Source organism: Echinops telfairi, unplaced genomic scaffold (genome assembly GCF_000313985.2).
Source record: "Echinops telfairi isolate 266 unplaced genomic scaffold, ASM31398v2 ScPeMD7_7412;HRSCAF=8450, whole genome shotgun sequence".
NCBI lineage: Eukaryota > Metazoa > Chordata > Mammalia > Afrosoricida > Tenrecidae > Echinops > Echinops telfairi.
In genome coordinates this window covers 9446872-9469573 of record NW_022111312.1, presented here as the reverse complement: position 1 = coordinate 9469573, position 22702 = coordinate 9446872, and the positions used below count along the sequence as shown (strand labels likewise).

The 22702-nt window shown below is 46.4% G+C and overlaps 1 protein-coding gene across 3 annotated transcripts in view; it reads left to right on the top strand.

Annotated features, from left to right (window-relative positions):
- CIT (citron rho-interacting serine/threonine kinase) overlaps positions 1 to 22702 on the top strand; it is a 308696-nt gene that overhangs the window by 117618 nt on the left and 168376 nt on the right. For all 3 annotated transcript variants that reach the window (XM_045296872.1, XM_004709562.2, XM_045296871.1), the window contains exons 3-6: positions 1716 to 1818; positions 9320 to 9461; positions 19141 to 19316; positions 21746 to 21847. In XM_045296872.1, the coding sequence (XP_045152807.1) occupies positions 1723 to 1818; positions 9320 to 9461; positions 19141 to 19316; positions 21746 to 21847 (516 nt within the window). In that variant the 5' untranslated portion in view covers positions 1716 to 1722. The remainder of the gene's footprint in view (positions 1 to 1715; positions 1819 to 9319; positions 9462 to 19140; positions 19317 to 21745; positions 21848 to 22702) is intronic.

Here is a 22702-nt window from a genome sequence, read left to right as displayed (position 1 = left end):
TTTAGTAAAATATTTGCTGTGCCCACCCCCAGCCAGTCCTGGGGCTTTGGGGCTCGGTTCAAGTGGAGTCCCTCGGGGAAATGGGAGTACAGTAAATGGTGTGACCCTTTGCTGTGCATGCCTACTCAGTAGGGTATGCTGGACCCCTCTGGGGTTTCCCCTATGGGCTCCAATGAATTTCTTCCCTTTTGCTTAAAAAAAAAAATTGTGCATAAGTCTTTTGCTTTCATTTTTTCGACCAAATACCCTTTCAGATAAGCTCAATGACCGTCAGCATTTCCTGGAAAGACAGTCAGCCAGAGATGTAAGAACAGGGTAGGTCTAAGTTTGCATTTAAACTATTTGCAGCCTCAGAGAACTACTTATTTTTTCCAAGTAACAGGTACTGTAGTTGTGTTTACGGGGGAAGACCAGGCAGAAATGTCCTGGCCGCTTTCCTCTTCGCAGGTGACCATGAAAGCCGGACGAGTCACCAGAGCCTACCCCAGGGACCCTAAAGACAACAGAGGCATCCCTAACCTGGGTCCGGCTCAACCGTCAATTTCAAACTTCCAAGACCAGCCCAGCCGGGTTTGCCCTTCCCCCTTTCCCATTGGTCAGGAATCGAAAGATCAGCAGTTTGATTGGCTCGTCAGTTCACTTCCTCCTGTACATGTAAGGACTTGGGTGGGGCCCGGCTGTCCATCAAAGGCACAGCACGCTGATTGGCCACACACAAGCAGGTCCCGCCCTGTCGTGTCCGGATTCAAACGCGGCGGCGGGAGGCGCTGGGCGGAGGGGCGCGCTAGCTGACTGGGTTCGCTCACCGTGAGTCTGGCTCCCCCTAAACCCGGACCCCACCTTGCGAGGCTGCCTCTGACCCACACCAACCCAGACCTCCGCGCGGCACGCCACCCCCAGGACTGCCCGGGGCCCTGCCCGTGGGGCCTGGCCTGGGCGGGGGTCTGCTGGTCTCTGCTTCCTGCTTCCGCGCTCCCTGCCTTCTGCCCTGGGGGTTCGGGCGCTCGGTGTCTGTGACGCGGGGGCGGTAACATTCTCCCGTGGGCTTCACTTCGTACCCGTGGTACTCACCCCAGCCTGTTCCCCCTGCTCCAGCCCGACCACTGACCTCCCAGTTCCTTCTGCCCGGCTGGGGCGCGGTCCTGAGGAGATCCGCAAGGCTTGCAGTTCGCCCCGGGACCCTCTCTCGACACCGTTAGAACGTGCACTTCTGCATCGCCCTTACCTTGCTGGGTTTTTTTTGTTAACCTCCTAGCACTCACTGCTTTCCAACGCAGTATGCAGTTTGCTAATAATTGAAGTCACTCAGTTCTTTTATCTGCTGGTGCCCAGGTGGCATAGTAGCTTCCGAGTTGGGCCTCTATCTGCCAGACCGGCACTTCCAAGCCACCAGACACTCTGAGGGAGAAAGGCGAGACTGTCTGCTCTTAAAGATGTACAGCCTTCGGCACCCCAAGGAGTAGTTCTGCTTTGCCCTATAGGGTTGGAATCCATTCGCTGTGGGTGGGTAGGTGCCATCCCTGCCCTTGTGCAACTTACAATCCAAGGGAGGCAGGTCATAAGGTCGGATGTCAGATAAGCTTATCACCTGTTGTGCAGTGAGTTCAAAATCTCCATGTTTAACCATCTCCTGAGTTTCCTAAACGGAGGCTGTATCTTGTTTTTACCCCGTCCCCGATGGTCCTCAAGGAGCCTTTTCTCACGTGTCTTCACAGCAGGGAGATGTTGAAGTTCAAGTATGGAGTGCGTAGCCCTCAGGACGCGAGTGCGCCTGAACCCATTGCCAGCCGAGCCTCCAGGCTGAATCTTTTCTTCCAGGTAACCGCTCACCCTCCCTACTTGACTCCCTTGTGTTTTCATGCTTAGTAGCTGCTTGTCACTCGCTTTGGCTTGAGGCTCGTATTCTAGGAGGAAAAGAAAACTTCTAGAAGAAATTGTACTTGTTGCTTTTTATATAATCTTTATTTTTTCATTCAGGGTATCTTTATTTCCCAGGTAAAAAGTGATAAATGCATATGTCTGTGCAACCACGTTTCTTTCTTTCTTTTTAACTTTTAATTAAAATCAATTTTCTTGGGGGCTCGTACAACTCTTATCACAATCCATACATCCCATACATTGCATCATTTTCTTGGGGTCTCGTACAACTCTTATCACGATCCATCCATCCATCCATTGCATCAAGCACATATGTACATTTGTTGCTCTCATCATTCTCAAAACATTTTAATTAATTGTAACCACACTCCTTTCAAGATATATAGTACATCCATCAACTGGGACGTTTAATTCTGACTTTAAAACCCAAGGTCATGAGATTATTTCCAAGTCAGCTTTTAATTCTTTCATGTCTAGTATCATTGGGGCACTGTTAAAGAACAAGTTAGGGGGGTGGGGGCTATCGATATCCTGACCTCAGAGCAGTTATGAGCTGTGTTACTTTGGATGATTCACTTACCTTCTCTGAATTCGTTTGCTCTCTTTGAAGTAGAAGTAATAGTAATTCTCAGGGCTGTTGTGAGGAGTAAGTTAGATCGTCATTTAAAGTACTTATAGCACTGTGCCTGACTTGTAGTATACCCCATTTTAAGTCTTATCTGGGAGCCTGAGTGATGCTAGTGTAAGCCTTGGATGGTAACTGGAAACTGAGCAGTTGAAGCCCACCAGGTGCTCCAAGGGAGCGCGTGGAGGGTGTCTGCTCCAGTCAAGATTTATAGCCTTAGAAACCCTGTAGAGAGTCGCTCTGCGTCGGATTTGATTCATTGGCTATAGTGAGCTTTATTGTGAATGCTAAGTGTAGAAGTAGTATTAGTTATAATAATACATTTCTGTTCGCTAATACTGTATTTAGGAAATATGTAGGGTACTGTGTAATGATAAGTAATAATACGTTTTGATGAACTACTCTTCAGAATATTGAGGGATGTTCCAACAGGCTGGAATGTGAACCAACTGAAAAGCTTTGTGGTTCTTTGGGGATTATTTCCGGCACCAGTTTAAAACCTACCATCTCTTTCACAGTTTGTCTCTATGCTTAGCTGCCTGGGGCACCATTACCTTGAACCCCCTTTATTTCCTTGAAGTTACTACACACAAATATTTGGGCTTCTCAGTGCATATGAAAGTTGCACTTACACTAAACTGTAGTCTACTGAGTGTGCAATAAATGGACAGATTTGAAATTTTTCGAGAATCACCAGATGTGACACAGGGACATGAGTGTGAGCACATGCTGCTGGACAATGGTGCTGATAGAGTGGGTTGCTACAAACCTGCCGTTGGTAGGAAATACCGTATCTGTAAAATGAGGTATGCCTCTGTGTAGCTGTGGAAGCGACGGTAGCTTCTGTTGTTGAAAGCACAGAGGCAAACATGCTCCTCATCATCTTGGTTCAGCCTTATAACTGAGGTAGGGACTGTTCTCCTTTATGTTTTCAGCCGTAGGAGATGAAGGATATGGAGAAAGCAAGAATCTTCCAAGATTTGGCAAACTTGCTCTAGTCAGTCAGTTTGATTCTAAAGCCTGAGCTTGGAATGTGGACCATATTGCTACCACACGTCTTCTCATTCACATGCCAGTATAGCCACAATGAAGAAAAACTTGCAATTGATTTCTTTTTTCAGGTTTTTTATATCCTTGTTGATCTGCTTTGTACATGATAGTTATGTCCATTGTTGAAAATAGTGCAGTGAAATAGTCTACTAATACTGCAGAACTGCCTGTTTTTCTTTCACCTCTGTTAGAGCTTGCTTTATAGATTTAGAGGCTCTAGTGTTAGGTGCAGAGCCCTGGTGGCTTAGTGCTTATGAGCTGATCTGCTAACTGCAGGGTCAGCAGTTGGAAACCACCAGCCACTTCATGGGAGAAAGAGGAGGCTTTCTACTCCCATAAGGAGCTGTAGTCTCAGAAATTCACAGGGGTCAGTTCTGTCCTGTCGTCTAGGGTTGGTGTTCGTTGGAATCGACTCTGGCAGTGAGTTTGGAGAATTTGAATGTTAGGTCCATATATATTCAAAACTGTTATATCCTCTTGGTGAAATGACACTTTTAACATTATATAATGTCCTAACTTGAATCCTATCACCAATATTGAGTTAAAGTCCATTTTGTCTGATAATCTCTTTTTCATGATGAATTTCTGTCTCCTCCCCGGCAAGCTGTTATATAAAAGTGTACCAAGGCTTTGAACCAGTTTGAAATGGTTCACTCATGGTCGTTCGAAACAAGGCCAGTTTATGTGTTGCATAGCAACCAAATGTCTTGTGGGGGCAATGTGAAAGTGGGTGGGTTTTGACCTGATTAGTAACAGACCCAATGCCCTGCTCAGATGTGGCATCTGTATAGCTTTGAATCTGTGTTGGCAGCCGTCTTTGAACTGGGCACCGCTGCCTGTTTCCTACTTGGGTCACAACCCACCAGTGCAAAAGATTTGGTTGCTATGCAATGAATATATTGCCCTTGTTTCCCTCTTCTTTGACTGAACCTTTTTGAGCCTATTGGAAGCCCTTTTGTGCATCTATGACTTGCTTGTGTGAACAGCTTAAGGACATTGTTTCCTTTTCTGTCAAGTGTCCTTTGAATGAGACTTAAACATAGTAGCGAATCTCTGTATTTTCCATTCAAGGGAAGAATACTTTAGTCTGGGATACAGCATGTCTCTTTTCTTTCTAGTTAACAGTACTTTCCATTACGGTCTAGCCCAGCGGTTGGCAGACTTTTGGGGAGAAAAAAAAATGTTTTTGAGTGAGGAAAAATGTACAGTTCTCTCCGGCCAATATAGGTGTGCCAACTTTTAATTTTGCTAAGTATGGTTGTAAAAAAATCAGGTGTGAAGAAAAACCTGTCTTCTTTATTTTAAAAAAGGTCATTATAAGAAAACTAAGATTATATGTGAATGTGTGTGTCTGTGTGTGTGTGTGTGTGTGTGTGTGTGTGGTAGTGGGTCCGGGTAGGATTGAACAATCTCGGAATAAAGGACTTTCTTTTAGTTTTATAACAACATTCAGCTTTATAAAAATTCACAGTGCAGTGCTCATTCTTCCTCATTTCACTGCAGGCTGTTGGAAACTTTATTAAGAATCAGTACTGTATTTGAGGACTTTTGATCTATTAGGTTTAAATTCATTGAAAAAGCAGAATAATACAGTCTAGTTATTTTTTCGGCAGGATTATGACTCAAGCGACAGATAAGGTAGCCTTTTGACCCAGTGCCTCCCAAACCTAGTTAAGACCTGAATCTCTGGAGGAACTTGTTAATAAAGCAGATTTTAGCTACAACTTGAGAAGCCCTAATTCAGTAGGTACGACCCAAGCGTGTATGTGTATATTTTTTAATAAGCTCTCCAGGCAATTCAAATGTGGTCTGTTTTCTAGTGCAGCGTGACAATCCACTCCCAAACCTAGTGGTTTAAAGCCTCAAAGTGATATTCTCCCGCTCCCTCCCCCCTCCCCCTGCCCCCTATTCTGTGGGTTGCTTGCTCTCACCAGGGTGAATCTTCCACTCGACTCTGTGGTACCAACTGGGGTCCCTGGTAGCTAGGTTGGCGTTAGGGCACCTGGGTGTTGACTGCTGTCTTAGGAACCTCTGTTTTTCTACATGGCCTTCCTCCGTGCCATCTGTGATCACTCAGTACCGAAGCCCAGGGGTTGTAAAGTTCTTCTGTAAACAGCAAACACTGTAGGCTTTGTGGACCTCGTGGTCTCGGTTGCAGTGATCCGACTGTGCCATTGTAGCATCCGAGCAGCCACAGATAATATGTCAGTGGATGGGTGTGGCTGTGTTCCAGTAAAACTTTTGTGTTAGTCTGGGCTGACTAGAGAAACAAATTCATAAACACATGTGTATAAGAAAGTGCTTTATATAAAAGAACAATTGAATATTGAGAAAACATCCAAGCCTAGTCCAGGTCAAGTCCATAAGACCTATATTAGCCCATTTGTCCGGTACTAGTCTACAAATTCCACTTTCGACTCATGCAGCACATACAATGATGCTGAATGCAGGAAGATCACAGGCCAGTGGGTAGAACGTCTTGTGAATCCAGTGGCAGTGGAAGCATCTCAATGCTGGGATGGGTCTCCACGTTTCTCCTCCAGCTCTCTTGAGTGTCTCAACACCAGAAAAGGCAAGGCAGAGAGAGTGGGTCTGCCCTCCAGTGAGCTATTTCTCTCCATCCTACCTCCAAATGAGGTCATCAAGCTGCAACCTGATTGACAGGCTAGACTCCACCCCTTCACTCAGGTTGACAGGAGATTATTTAACTGCCACAACTTTATTTATAAAAACAAATTGTGGGGCAGGACTGGCCCACAGTCTGGCCACAGTTTGCAGGACTGGCCCACAGCCTGGCCACAGTTTGCAGGACTGGCCCACAGCCTGGCCACAGTTTGCAGGACTGGCCCACAGCCTGGCCACAGTTTGCAAGACTGGCCCACAGCCTGGCCACAGTTTGCAAGACTGGCCCACAGCCAGGCTTCTCTATATGGTATCTATTTCTCAAAAGAGCAAAGCTGAAGTTACAGAATTTCTTAAAGGTCCACTCTGAAGTGGCACAGTGTTACTGTGTTACCTTCTTTCTGTGGGTTGAAGTGAGTCACAAGGACATAGAGAAATAGGGTCCAGCTCTTCGATGAGAGGAGTGGTGTGTGCATGGCAGGATGGAGGAGTTGGTGATGGTGATACGTGCAGACAGACCTTCACACCAGTCATGGGCTGGCTCAAGGGAACCATTGCCCTAGGCCAGGTGTTGTAAACTCATGCCTTTAAGGGCCAGACAGCAAGTATTAGTGAATCAAATGGACCAGATGGAGGACTGGGAGTCACGTTTATGATGAACCGATGAACACACTTGCTACCCAGAGGGGACAGTGCTACTTGTTAACTGGTGCCCTTGTATAGAATTACCCCATAGGGTATGGGTGGAGAACCTTTTTCCTGCCAAGGGCCATTTGGATATTTATAGCATCATTCTCAGGCCATACTAGGCAAACATTTAATGAACTCACCTCTAAATGTGATGGCTGTTAGGAGCCCTGGCGGCATGGTGGTTACATGTTGGCTGTTACCTGTAACTTAAGGGCAGTGTGAAGCCTCTCCTTAGGAGAAAGACTGGGCTTTCTACTCCTGCGAAGAGTTAGAGGCTCAGAAACTCCCAGGGGCAGTTCTGCCTTGTTCTAGAGGGTCTCCGTGGGTTGGTATCAATGGGATGGCAGTAAGCTTTTTTGGAATATGATGGCTGAAATGCCTTTCTTTTGGTGAGCTGTGTGATCTTAATTGATATTGATTTTGTGGACCTTATATAAGGCCTATTCATAGTGACCCTATAGGCAGTAGTATATGGCCCACGGACTGGACATTGCCCACCCTGCTGTAGGATTGGCTGTTCTATAATCTTGATGAGAATGGATTGCCAGGTCTGTTTCCCATGGAGCCACTGGACGGGTTTGAACTGGCACCATTTTGGTTAGCAGCCGAGCACTTAATCATTGCACCACCAGGATTTCTTACCAAGTAGCAATATGGATCAATATCGCCCAATTAAATTCTTCAGTTATTTATTTATTTTTTTTAAAGAAAATCCAGAAATCCTAATTTATATGGGAAATCTTCTGCTTTTAAATATTGGCAGATAATTCACGTTACAGTAACAACAGGCTTGCCCTTTGTTGTAACTCACTTCTGAAGTGAGATATTTCTTCTTTTTCATTTTTCCTTGTTTTTTTAATGTTTTCATTATTCCAAACTAAACTCACTGCCGTTGAGTTGATTCTGACTCACAGCAACCCTGTAGGACAGGGTAGAACTGCCCCTGGAGGTTTCCGAGACGGTAACTCTCTATGGGAATAGGAAGCCCTGTCTTTCTCCTGCAGAGCCACCCGTGGTTTCCCACTGCCAGCCTTCAAGTTAGCAGCCCACGTTGTAACCACTGCCCCAGCAGGACTCCTTCTTTTTATTATTACTGTCTCTTAATATCTTTATAAATCGAATCTTGAACATGTGTGAGTGGACCTCTGAGAGTGATAACATCAGCACACCACACACCACCACATCATGTGTTAGGACACCTTATTGACAGTGTACCAGAACCTCCAGAAAATAGGTGGTGGTGAATGCAGGTCTTCCCACTTTGAATACACTGTGTGTCGGGGTCTGCCTGTGCCAGCCACATCTGTGGACAAGCTACAACTTTGCCAATGTTGTTCTAGATAAAGAGCAAATCTAGCTCTCTAATTGTGTCTAAATACTCATAATTTAGATCATCTGAATGAATTCAAGGAGACTAAATTATATTCACAAACTTCTGGGCACGCACGGGAGGCGTGCGAAGTCTTTTTTTTTTTTTTTTAACATTTTCTTCGGGGCTCATACAACTGTTATCCCAATCCATACACACATCAATTGTGTAAAGCGCATTTGTACATCATTTCTCAAAACATTTTCTCTCCACCCAAACCCCCGACATCAGGTCCTCATTTTCCCCCTCCCTCCCCGCTCCCCCCTCCCGCATGAGCCCTTGATAGTTTATAAATGGGTATTTTGTCATATCTTGCCCTGTCCGACGTCTCCCTTCATCCACTTTTCGGTTGTCTGTCCCCCAGGGAGGAGGTCACACACAGTTCCATGTAATCGGTTCCCTCTTTCCTACCCATTCTCCCTTTACCCTCCCTGTTTTGCCACTCACACCACTGGTCCTGTAGGGCTCATCCGTCCTGGAATCCCTGTATTTCCAGCTCCTATCTGTACCAGTGTACCTCCTCTGGTCTAGCCAGTCTTGCAAGATAGAATTCGAGTCATGGTAGTGGGAGCGGGGAGGAAACATTTAGGAACTAGAGGAAAGTTGTATTTCTCATCATTGTTACATCGCACCCTGACTGGCTCATCTCCTCCCCGAGACCCCTCTGCAAGGGGATCTCCAGTGGCCTACTAATGGGCTTTGGATCTCCACTCCAGGCGTGTGAAGTCTTTATGCCCGTCAAGACATGAAGGGATGTCAGACCCAGCAGAGCCCGTGAAGAACAGAAGAGGACCTTTGCTGATGGGTGGTGTGATTCTGCAGCGTTCTCTCTGCGCCGCTGGGCACTGGTGGGAGAAGTGCTGGAATTGTACGCAATTTATTCCTCAGTGCTGGAATTGTATGCAAGATAACTTAAGGGCTGTCAGTTGACGTTGCCCTAGAGCAGGAAGCCCCGGAATTGTGGGGTTAGCGTGTGCTGTGAGCCGTTACGCAAGCTGGCTGCTTGTAATTTATTGTGTGGATGTTATTGATCAAAGCTTTTCATTATTGACAGTGCCTCCATCTGCTGTTTGCCGTTTTTTTAGGGGAAACCACCCTTTGTGACTCAACAGCAGATGTCTACTCTTTCCCGAGAAGGGGTATTAGATGCCCTCTTTGTTCTCTTTGAAGAATGCAGCCAGCCGGCTCTGATGAAGATGAAGCACGTGAGCAACTTTGTCCGGAAGTGTAAGTTTGGGGGATGGTCTCTTGAAAACGGCTGCTTGTGAAACATACTAGAAGGCTGCTGGAGGCTGGTGGTAGTGGGTAAGAAATGCGCTTTCCAGGAAGACAGACCAAGGTGGAAGTTCAGACTCTGTCTGTCATTGTTGGGAGACATGTTGGGCTCTTGGCTGCAAGCCACAGAAACTCACCTCTAAGTAAAACCTGTAAATCAAGTGCTTTGCTGCTGATGCCTAGTTACCCCGGAGGGCAAAGTAGGACTGCCTCATTGTTTCCAATGCTTTAATCTTTATGGCGAAGGAGTCCTGGTGATGCAGGGGGATTAAGCTTTGGGCTGCTAACTTCAAGGTTGGCAGTTCAAACCCACCAACCGCTCTGCAAGAGAAAGACGAGGCTGTCCTTGTAAGAATTTTCAGTCTCAGAAACCCACAGGAGTAGTTCTACCCTGCCCTGTAGGGTTGCTATGAGTCGGAATTGAGTTGATGGCAGTAAGTTTAGGTTTCTTAATTTATTTTTACATCCTATGGTGGTGCTGGACATAGTTAGACCTTCATTCCTGAGGAATTTGTTGTTGGTCTTTTGCCCATACTGCTGGGTGCAGTGCTCCCTTGTCCATTCCTCTCAAACCAGTCCACTGCTGCCATCGACAAGTTGATGCCGACTCACAGCAGCCCTATAGGGCATGTGAAAGTGCCCCAGGTTTCCAAGACAAAATTCTGTGTGGCAGCAGACTGCCTCATCTTTCACTCGTGGAGTTGATGGTGGATAGAAACCATCGACCTTGCAGTTGGCAGCCAAGCATTTAACCACTGCACCACCAGGTCTCCTTTCCTCCCTCTCACTGCCCCGGAGTCAGTGCTGACTCCCAGCGACCCCTGCGGATTCTGAGACTGTCACTGTTTACTGGAGTAGAGGGTCCAGTCTTTCTCCCTTGGAGCTGCTGGTGATTTTGAATTGCCAGCCATGGGGATTGCAGCCCAACATGTAACCACTATACTTCCAGGACTAGCTTAGGCAAAAAAGTGAATTTATTGGCTTTTGAAACCAGGAAATCCAGGAGCCAAACAAGCTTCAGCCATGACTGCTTCTGAGGTTTTGGTGATGTTGGCCTTGACCCCAGTATCTACCCTCACTCAGGGCTGACTCATCCACTAGGTATAGTAAACCCTAACGCCTATGAGATTTCCTTTTTAACCAATTTATATTAGTGGATTTAATTTTAAAATATTAAGAAAGAATGAATATAGTTATATATTTGCTAACGTAGTTGTACAATACAACTTTCTTATTTATTTTTTTAAAGATCATTTTATTGGGGGCTCTTATAACAATCCATACATCAATTGAAAATACAACTTTATATATATATATATGTATATATATTTTTTAATGGGAAGGACTCATGAAGATAAAAGTTCCCAGGCCTCAGGCAAGTCACCCCTGCCTATACCCTGATACTGATTTTTCTGGTCTCCCACAGCATAGGGAGGTTGGCTGCTACTGCAGTGCCCTGCCTTGCAGCCCCCCGGCTTCTGAGCCTTTTACCTTATTCCAGCGCTGTTCAACTGGGGGTGCTTTTGCTCCACCGGGTCATTCGGCAATGTCTAGAGACACTTTTGGTTGTCACAACTCGGTGGGGGTGGTGCTGGCAGAATATAGTGAGTGGAGGCCAGAGTTGCTGCTCACATCCCATAGGATAGCCCCCCACTCTCCAGAATTGTCTGGTCCCAAATGTCAGCAGTGTTGAGGTTGAGAAAACCTAGCTTACACCACCTTACTGTGTCACCAAGCACTCTACCATTTACTGAAGGTCCCCTGGAGGCACAGCGGTTATGCATTGGGGTGCTGACCACAAGATCAGCAGTAGGAACCCCCCAGCTGCTCTGGGGAACAAAGACTTTTTGCTTCTGCCAAGATGTACAGCCTCAGGGTTAGTTCTACTCTGTCCTGTAGGGTTGCTGCGAACTGAAGAGGGCAGTGAGTTTGGTTTTGGTTTATTGACTTGACCAAGGGAGTTTTTCTGTCATGCAATTTGAAAACATAGTTAATTTTCATTATTTATATACACAATAGGCCACACACCAAGACACCAATTTGTGTAGGTACCATTCAATGACATTGATTGCAATCTCTGTCTCATGCAACCATTCTTACTCTCCTTTTCCAAGGTGTTCCTCCTTCATTAGCATAAGCCCCCTAAGTTTCCTATCGAATCATTCAATTTGCTCTGGTCAATTTGAGCGCATATAGATTAGTCTTTTGGTTGTTAGGTGCTGTGGAATTGGTCCCAACTCAGAGCGACCCTATGTACGACAGACCTAGACACTGCCCGGGCCTGTGCCATCCTCACAGTTGTTCTTAGGCTGAGCCCCTTGTTGCAGCCACTGGGCCAATCCCTCTTGTCAAAGGTCTTTTATTTCATTTTTGAAATAGATTGAATCTAGATTCCTAGGGTCATAGTTTGTGCATTCCACATTCTGGTTATTGATAGACTTTTGCAGCTGCTGCTTCTCAGTTTGAGTCGTGCCCATCAACAAATGAAGGTCCCAAAGGCTTGAGTCCATCCTCATTATTAACGTCAACTCTACACTGAGGAGGCAGCTCTTCCTCCGTCATCTGTTGAGTGTCTTCCGACCTGACGTTCTCTTTGACAGTGTTCTGTTTCTGTTCATTGGGCCTTCAGTATCTGACAATGTTTCGATGCTATCTTTAAGGTTTTCAGGGGATAATTCCTCCGAAGTGGGCAGCTTATTCCTTCTTTGTAGTTTTTCTTGAGTCTGGAAGCTTTGCTGAAACTTGTGCATTTTGGGTGACCCTGTTGGTTTTTGAAATACCAGTGACCTAGCTTGCAGCATCCCAGCAACCTGCCAGCCAAGCCAGTATGACAAACTGACAGACAAGTGGTGGGGATTAATCTTAGATAGGCACCAAGTTCAAGGCAGACATTCTTTATTAAGCTTAGCTAAGAAGACTTCAGGGGATATTTTTGGTGTAGGATTTAAAGATTATCTATCTCAGGCAATAGTTTCAGAGATTTATCCAACCTTCATGGCTTGAGAAATTCTTACTCCATGAGGCTCTGTAATCCTGTGCTCTATATTCCCCTTTTTTGATCAGAATTCTTCTTTTAGAATATTTGATTAAGATGTTCAGTGATTTCAGCAACGTTAGCCAAGCACTATCCAGTGCTTCTGGTGTTACGGCAAAGGAGGTGCTTATGGAGGCAGTTAGCCCCATTCTGTTTTCTCCTGTTCATGTGTGGTGTCAATTGGGACTTGAGAGGATTAAGAGTGAAGGGGTGGAGTCTAGTATGTCATTCGGGTGATAGCCAATGAGGCCTCTGTGTGGGCATCACTTCTGAGAATTCTGGGAACTCCTGTATTGCCTCCTGGGAGGTGGGAGACACTTTGTTCTCCCTGCTGACTTCCTGAAAGACATCCCTCAGGAGAATCCACATGGACCTATCCGCTGCAGCCCTGGGAATTGGAGGAGCCACATGGAGACCCCTGCCAGCGCTAAGATGCTCCTACCTCCACTGACTTTGCACCCACTGGCCTGTGATCTTCCTGCATTCAAGTATCCCTACATGTGTTTCATGAGTCTGAAGAGCACTTCATAGATCGGTATCGGACATATGGGCTAATATTGGACTTATGGACTTGATCTGGACTGGGCTAGCATGTTTTCTCAATATTCTACTGCTCTTATATATAAACCTCTTTCTTATACACAGATGAGTCTCTATGGATTTGTTTCTCTAGTCTACCTGGACTAACACATCATGACTCCTCTTTTTCCCCTGTTATCTTGATAAGTGGAGGCCAGTTATACCTTGAATGCCCACTACCAGTTTGTTTTTTCTTTCATTATCTGTATTTAATCCCAGGAAAGATTCTGATTGATTCTGCTTTGAGTCATTTGCCCACCTCTTGACCAATCATGGAGGTGAAGTGTTGTGATTGGCCTGGCCTGTGTGATCAGAGCGGTCAGGACCCTGGTTACCAGGACCTCCTGGAGCAGAGGAGGTGAAGTTATCCTAAGGAGGAGAGAGTGCTGTCTAGGTCAAGGCAGCTTATGCCTATTGTATGTATACAAAGGAATACCCCTCCCCACCAAACTGGAAAAGGCTCCACTGGGCAGAGCTTTTGTAGTATGTAGCTCCCCCCAGGGGAGCGTTGAGCAACTCACTCTTGACTTTTGCACCCAGTGGCATAGCCTGGGAAGATTCTCTGGTCACTGTGAATTTTTTTGTGAAAGAGCTTTTGCTCAAATCTCGGTTTGTTTGTTTTTGTGTGTGATAGCCAATTTAAGAGAACAGACTGCAGCGGTGACATTTCGTTTCCTGCTCCGGAAAAGTGCTGCAGAAACTGTTGCGATGCTGAACACAGCTTACAAGGGCAACACTATGGGGAAAACTCAAGTGTGCAAGTGGTTTTTTTGTTTCACAAAAAGGTGAAATATTGATTGATGACAAACCTCGTTCTGGACTTCTGTCAACTTCCCAAGCAGGCGAAAATGCTGACTGGTAGTGCATTTGGAGTTTGTTCTACCATGTCAGACTGTTAAACAAGCTTTCTATTTAGAGGTTCGGAAAAGATAGTGTAACAGTGTATGATGAAAGTGTATGCCTGATTTGTGGCAGACAGGGAATTGGTTTTGCCACCAGGAAAATGCACCAGCTCATGTAGCCATCTCAGTGCGCCAGTTTTTGGCAAAAAGCAGCATGCTTCTCTTGTCCCACATACCTTACTCGCCTGACCTCGCTTCATGCGACTTCTCTTTGTTTCTGGGAATGAAGAGGGACCTGAAAGGACAGTGATTTGACAACAGTAAGAGGAGGTGAAGAAAAAAACAGGGAGGTGCTGTCAGCCCTCCAAACATATAAATTTGAAAAATGTTTTCAAGAATGGAATCGCACATTTGGCAAATGTATTAAGTGTAATGGAGCATTCTTTGAAGGTGATAAGGTTGTTTCGTAAAAAAATTTAAATTCAGAGCTTTGAAAAAAAATTATTATTTTTTTTTGGCACACCTTCATATATATTTACAGTGGTCAGCTTCCTCATCTGTAAAATGGGGATGATCTATATCTGCTAAGAGTGTGTGAGGGTTGAATGCCTTAATGCCCAGAGTAGGCATGCTACCCAGCAAAGAGCAATCACCAGGAGCCACAGCATTTCATGGACTGTTAGTTGTCTTTCACTTTAAAATGTATGTTAGGTATTTTACCTCTATTCCACATTTGTTTGAATAAGCTCCCCTATGAGACTTTTAAGGGGGCGGTGGGAAGGCGGAGAGATGAGCTGTCCTCAGGACTCTTCTGCAGTCTCAAGCCTGTCCTCTGTTTACTTCAGAGCCTCTCATCTTCTGGAGTCACCCACCCCGTTACCAGGAGCCTAGGCTTAGTGGGATGCAGATTTTAATTTTTTTAATAGAGTTCTCTTCTGGTGAACTGTGTTATGCTTTTCAAGTGGCTTCCCAGGGAGTATGTATGGTTGAGAGGCTGATTGAAAAAGGGTGATTACATTAGGTTTTTCTCTTTAAGATTCTGTTTTGTAACAAACTTTTTTTTTTACACCCACTCTACCTCCTTCCCCTGTGATGAAGGGTTTAGCAGCTTCCCTTTCTCTAGTCACTGGAGTCTCCCCTTAGGGTGGAGATTTTCTTTGGTGCTGTTGGGGAGAACAGGATTGCGTGTAGCCCTGCAGCCGTAGCTCAGGCAGAAGGGGAGCAGTTCGTGGGAACCCAGGAAAGGATTTTTGTTCCCAGGGCCTAAAACTGGGTGCTCTGCGGCTGACCAGAAGAGTGAGTGTTCACGTCTACCCAGGGGTGCCTTAAACAAAGGCCTGATGAGCTGTTTCTACAAAGTCAGCCTCTGGAAGTCCTTTGGAGGCCCAGTTCTACCCTGACCCACACGGGGTCGCCATGAGTCGGAATAGCCGCAAAGACAACTGGTTTAAAACAGTATCTGGTCCATAGGAGGTGCTGGGTATACCGTTGTTGAATGGCTGTATTGCTAAGTGAATAAAATAAGTGGCAAGGCATTAAGCACAGGGTGATAGAATTCCTGTAAAACTAAACAGCGGGTGTGATAGGAGAACATGCCAGGAGAAAGGATGATCATTGTAAAGTTGAGCTCTTTTTGAGGATTTGCAGAGTAGTTGGCATTCTACCCTCTATATGCGCTGTGAGTTTGGTCGGGACTTTTTGTTTTGCTTACTTAGCAGTATATTTGTTCAACAAATACCCATTGAACGTTTATTATGTGCCAGGTTTCATTTTATCTACAGCAGTGGTCAAAAGGAACAAACATCTCTGCCCTCAAGGATATGCGTTCTAGTGGAGACTTAACGACCACTTTTTAAAACATGTGCGTGGTGATCTGTCCATATCCCGTCTGTCAGTTTGCCGTCCTGTGGTGGCTGGTGTGTTGCTGTGATGCTGGAAGTTAGGCCTTCTCTGGTATTTCAGATACCAACAGACTAGCCACGGTGAACAGATTTCAGTGGAGTTTCCAGACTGAGACAGAGCAGGAAGATCTACTACAAAAAATCAGCCAGTGGAAACCTGATGGATGACAATGGAGGACTGTCTGGCTTGCTTGCTTTGGCCCCATCATCAGATGGGGTTCATTATTGGAGAGGACATATTTGGTGAAGCAGAGGGCCAGTGAGCTCAAGGGGGGCCCCCAGTGAGGTGGACTGACACACCATCCTCAGTGATAGTGGCACGATTGCCACACACGTGCTGGTGATTGTGGGGGCCCGGGCAGTGTCTCCCCTTGTTGTACTTGTTGACCGACCGACTGTTCATTGGTGCTGATCCTGTCTGTTGCTGATGGTGCTCCCCACAAGCATCCTGCCATGGACTTGTAAACACTTTTTTCTGTGTTTCTTGAAAAGGCGAATTCCTAGAAGGTGAAAAAAACGTATTGCTGAGTTTCAAGAACTGAAAGTCATAGACTCACTATGTGGACATTTGCCTGTGTTTATCTGACAAGTATTATGTGACTGCCTTCCCACTGAAGTGCTTTGGGTCTTTGTCGCCACGTCAGTATTCAGCTCCCACGGAGCCATGATGCTGTCATGGAAAGTGCCAAGGGAGAAAGGGTGGTGAGGATTTGCAGCCACAGCGGCTTCTAATAGGTAGAGAAGTTTGTTGATTTGTTTTTAACTGTATTTTTGGTGAAGCTCTGCAGAGCGGTTTAGGTTCCCATTCAACGATTTCTACATGTATTGTTCAGTAACACCAACTACATTCGTTCTTCATGGGAGCATTCTGAGTATTTCTTCCCTGTTGGTTCCGTTTCCATGGATCTCGATTCCCAGCCCCTGTTCACGCTCATCTGTTTTAAAGTCACTGTTGACCATTTGGCCTCATACAGATGACTTCTAAAAGGAGCATGCTACTCATGGGAGATCATCTTTTTATTTGCCCATTTTTTGTGTGAGCCAGTATGTTGCTTAGGTAAGAGGTGACCTCGGGGGCTAGTTTTGGTTCAGGGCTTCAAGAGTATCTCAGTTCATCAGTCTCGGCATGTCATCCCGTCTCTGCAAGCCAGGAAGTTCTGCTGTCTCTTGTTTGTTCTTTTTCTGATTTGATGTTCTCTTCCACAGCTTTTTCTCCCTTCTAGTCCCAGCCATTGTCATCTGGCCCTTGTTTTTACTTGTATATTTATTCATAGTTGTTTCAAGGCTAGGACTTAAGATCTCATCTGTCCGTCTTAAGGCTTTGAAGCCTTTGGATTGAGGGTGTGGCAGGTTTCCCAGCCTTTTGAGGGGCTATTCCAGCAGTTTTGCCGGGAAAGCAGTTTGTCTCCTTGTAAGGTGGCGAGAATTGGTGGCTCTGGTGAAGAATGGCATAAGCAGCCTCGGGCCCAACGCCCAGTAGAAATGAAGAGAATGGCTTTGTGTGTGAGCAATGTGGCATCAGATTCAACTCAGAAAGCTGCAGGCTGGCAGATTTGGAGAATTATAAATCAAAACTCAAACACTTGATCTGAAAGGAACTTGGAAAGTGACAGAAAAGAAAGATGGGCTCCGCCCAGCTTGGTCAGGGCAAGAGGAACACCTGGTACAGTGTGTGCCCGGTTTTTGCCCTGGCCGGAATTCTCCGTGGGGGCACGGTCGGTTCAGTCTTTAACAGTGGTCACGATGAATCCATGCCGAGCCACCCACTGTTGTTGGCTGTTTCCCCCGGGGGCCACGGGAAGGTGTTTGGAGGATGACTCTCTGGAGTGTGTGACGTGGTCCGTGGGTGGGAAGACTCAGTACAGTGGGCGTCCGTCATGTGTGACTTTGAGTCAAGTGAAGTCCTCTCCACCCAGGCAGCAGCACGCTGTGGAGGGGGATGGCCGTGGAAACGGCGCTGCAGTTCACAGCGAGTCCTGCTCCAGGATGGCCGGCTATCAGCCGGCTCTTGCCTTGTTGGGCTCAGGCCCCTCGTGGTGTGAGCAACTTGCCCGGCAGAGTGTGATCCTAAAACATGACCTCTCAACCCTGGTTTCCAACCACCGAGAGGGTGATGCTCACCAGCTCCCCACATGCAATTGGGGAGAGGCTTCCAGTGTCCCAGGGTGGGTTGAGGACAGTCTGTCCATGTGAGGGATCCGCCAGCACAGCTTTGAGCGTGGCCTTTCTCTCCTTCCTTTGGTGCGGAACCCATGGCACCCACAGGGCGGGCCAGGTTGTTGGTGAGTTGCTGTTAGCCCTCCATTCCTTTTTTTAAAAAATAACTCGAAGTGAAATTCGCATACCATTGACCATTTTTAAAGTGAACACTTAAGTGTTCCCCATCTCCTGCAGCCAGCCACCTCTGGAGTTCCAGCACATGTGTGCCCCTCCAAAGGAAAGCCCTGGACCCATGAAGCAGTCTCCCCACCAACCTACCTCATCCATTCTGGCTTGTCATCGGCTGTTGTACATGCAGGGGCGCCCAGCCCGGTTCACTTAGAGTGGGGGTGAAGGGTAGGTGGGTTTCCAGTCCTCCACCGTCCATTCACTGAAGAGCTACCGTTGAGGGATGGGACTTGCATAGAGAATAAGATGTATACTAAGAAAACAGACACCTGTCTAGATCTGGGGTAGGCCAATCCTGAAGAGGATCACTTGATTCCTTGGACTAAAGCTGTGCCCTCTCCTCCCCCTGCCCTTTATTTAGGACTGCTAGATATTAAGGTAAGGAAGGCGTCCATATTACTGACCCAACCCTTGGATGGGAGAACTTGGGCTAGTGAGACCGACTGAGTGGTCCGAGGGGAATGATCTGGAATGGGCTCTGAAGTCCATCGAGATGGGACTCATGCTGCGTACATCACGGTCTAAACAATTCTGAATGCTCTCAAGTGTCTGATGAAGGAAAGGATGCCCTGTCATCAGAGGAAGACACGCATGGTGTGCGTCTTCCCCTCTGTATTCCGAGTCGACGGGATCCAAGTCTTAGCTACCATGGAAACTGTACTTAGAAATTTCTGGAGCCCTCAATGTTAACGTTTAAAAACAACAACAACAAAAAACACTTTGGGGCTTATTTTATAATGATTCACGATGGGATAAGAAAATGACTAAATGTCTTTTGATAGTGAGGGAAGATGTAATTCTCTTTCTCTCTCTCTGCCTTCCTAGTCCTATAAAGGGGCACCTACTCTTTCTTTACCTGGGAGTCACTCTTCTTCTCTTTCTTGCAGTCTCCGACATCATAAACGAGTTGCAGGCACTCCAGCCCTCGGTCAAGGACTTTGAAGTCAGAAGTCTCGTAGGCTGTGGCCACTTTGCTGATGTGCAGGTGGTCCGAGAGAAAGCCAGTGGGAACATCTATGCCATGAAGGTGATGAAGAAGAAGACCTTGATGGCCCAGGAGCAGGTAGGAGCTGTCGTCCACTACACCCTTTTGTTCTAGCAGGTTATCCCTGGGCCTGATATGTGGGTGTGGTTATGACGGGGAGGAAGAAAGGCCTCTTGTGTTGGCTCCTCTCCTCCTCGCCCTGCTGTTGGCTAAGTTGGAAGGCTCCTGAGTTCCCCTTGACGGCTTCATCATGCATTGATAATAGTATTTCTTCCAGAGCCATCCTGGCCTTTTAGCTAATGATTGAAGCTGCTCTTTCGTGACAGTCAGTTGGGGATTCAGGGATATGCATATCATAGGGTAAGCCAGCTGGTGTTTGCTTTGGTCCACACTCTATATGTTTGTGTTGTGGATATGTGTATTTGATGTTAAAACAGGCCTTCAGAGAAGTTAAATAGAGTTGTGGGTTATGTGGCTGGGCAGTGGTTTGTATGAGAGCAGGTGAAAGGTTATCTTCAGTTGTGCTATTTTTCTTTCTTTTCAACAAAGCTGCCATCTCCCGGCCCAGCGATTCATTTGCCATGTTCCTTGGGAGAGAGCCATCAGCCTTGCAGCCCAGAGAGTAATTTATTAGTTAGAGACATTCAAGTGCACATAATGGGCCTGATGAGGGCCCTGGCTCCGTGAGAAGCCTGCAAAAGGAGCTGGAGGGCACTGGCTGTCACACTCAGGGTTTTAAAAAAAATATCGGGAAGTGCAGATCCATGAAGTTGACCCGCTACTGCATTACAGAAGGGGAGAGTGATCAGGCCGTTTACCGCAGTGCAGTGCGCAGGGCTGTTGTGAGCCAGGGGCCGTTAGGACAGGCTTGCAGAGCTGGGAGAGCACTAGATTCTGGGCAGAGATGAGCAGCCTGACCATGCCCAGGGTGGGTGTGGCGTGTGTGGCACTGCCCTGCTGTGTGTTTCGTGTTAGTGGTGTAGAACAAATAAACTGGAGTTAGAGAGACTTGAAGACATTTGGGTGGTATGCCCACCCTCGGGTTCACTGGTTTACCAGGAGTACTCACGGCCATGATTCATTACAGTGAAAGGGTACAAAACCCAAATCGACAAAAGAAAAAGGCACATGGGTCGAAGCCTGGGGAAACCAGGTAGGAGCTGGTTTCCAGTGGGGTCGCGTAGCATGTGCTGAATTCCTCCGGTAGTGTGTTGTGGCTACACGTCTGGAGTATGGTCAACCAGAGTCTCTCATTAGTGACTCGGTGCCCAGGGTTTTTATTGAGGGCCCTTCACTGAGGCCACAAGCTGCTTTTCAGAGTCTCCATGATGTGGTCTGCATTGAGGAAGGAAATGTGACTGATGTCACACCCACTGCCATTGACTCGGTTCCCATTTGTAGCGACCTTGTAGGGCACTGCAGAACTACTCCTTAAGATTTCTGAAACTATAAATCCTTCCAGGAGCCAGGAGCCTCGTTTTTCCCCCTTGGATTGGCTGGAGGGTTTGAGCCCCTTGAAGTAGCAGTTAAAACCCAGCACTTAACCCATGGCACCACTAGGGCTCTGAGCTGTAGCATAGCAAGGAAAAATGGTAGAATGTTGCAAGAATTTAGGAGGGGAGGGTGTGAAAGATGCTCAATTATTGTGAGGATAAAAGAAAGGAAGGTATATTTTCCATTGCTTAAATTTGGAAAGAATCACAAATTTATAGACAAGTTGTAAGTATGATATAAAGAATGTTTTCCCTGAACCATTCACCCACAGTTTCCTAACTGGTGTCCAATTAACCTTTGATTACTTCCTACATTCTCCCACAGGCCACGACACAGCCATCAAAATCAGGGTACTTAGAATGACCCATTAAACTGCCAAAAGCAGTGAAGTGGCCATTGAGCTGATTGCAACTCACAGCAACCCTGGGGGACAGGGTAGAAATGGCCCCAAAGGGTTTCCAAGGCTGAGACCACCAACCACATTGTTCTCCCATTGAACCACTGACCTTTTGGTTAGCAGCCCAGCACTTAACCGTTGCACCTTTCATGTAAATTTCAGACCATACTCAAGCTTCACCATTTGGGCCTTTCACGTCTTTTAAAAGCGACTTTATTCTGTAGAGCAAGCCGTTTGAGGTTTATAGTAAGGTTGCCTGGGCCACCGTGTCTCCCCCTCCTGGCCATTTGGCAAGGATGCTTCCCTGGTTCTGCTCCACTTCATTAGGATTGAATCCTTCTGGAGAGGAAGGTGAAAAGGAAGGGCAAGCTTTCGGGTTTAGGGAGGTGAGCTGACTTTAAAGAGAGATGTTAAGTAAATTACTGAGCAGGTAGTGCTTGGAGCTGGCAAACTCGCTGAGCAAAGTAAGTGAGTGACAGAGGTTTGTGGAATGCCAGGCTAACTGATGGGTTTTTCTAAACCAGCTCAAAGACAGCAGAAAGGGCATTTCCTGCCTTGCCCCACAATGGTTGGGTCTTTTTATTGTCCTATTGTAAAGCATACCTTTTCCCTCCAGGTTTCCTTCTTTGAGGAAGAACGTAGCATACTGTCTCGGAGCATGAGTCCCTGGATCCCCCAATTGCAGTATGCCTTTCAAGACAAAGATAACCTCTATCTGGTAAGCCTCTGCACCCATCTCTCTGAAATCAGTCTAGTGCCGACCTACACAGAGAGCACCGTTGTCCTGACAAATGTGCTGCCTGCCCCTTTGGTCCACGACACCTCCACATTCAGGAAATAGCTGTCCTGACTTTCAGAAAGCTTTGTTCTGAAGACGCAGGATGATCCACTTAGAAACAGCCCCATTTATTATTGGGGATTGAGCAGTGATGAGAAGTCACTTACTTGGGACCAGTCCGCCATTGCCTTTAGTAGGATCTTGCTCTAGTTTTTAAACATTGAAATAATTATGGTTACTTGTTATAAAATAATGTAAATGCTTCTAAAATGGGTAAAATCAAAGAGCAAGTCTTCTACCTTTCTAATCCCCTTTTAACAAATGTCCGTGGTTATGTTTGTCTTTCTGTCCACCTCCTTACCCCCGCTCCCACTTCACCGTGCCACACACACAAAATATCTCTGTGTACATGTATAGTACATGCAGATGGTTTGTTTTACAAGGATGGCCTCAGTTACTCCCTACTGTGCTTTCGCTTTTTGCCGTTCAAGAATTTATCATGGTTAGGCGGAATAAACAATCTAGAGGAGAAAACAGCAGGACCAATGGTTCCAGGGGCCAGGGAGGACGTGGGAGAGGGGGAGGCAGGGGAAAGGAAGTGGGTGTTAACAAATCCAGAGACAAAGGAACAACAAGTGATCCGAAATTGATGACAAGGAGGGTTTAGGAGGCCTGGTAGGGCTTGATTAAGGGCAATGTAACCGAGAGGAATTACTGAAATCCAAATGAAGGCTAAGCATGATATTGGGACAAGAGGAAAGTAAAAGGAAATAGAGGAAAGAACTAGGAGGCAAA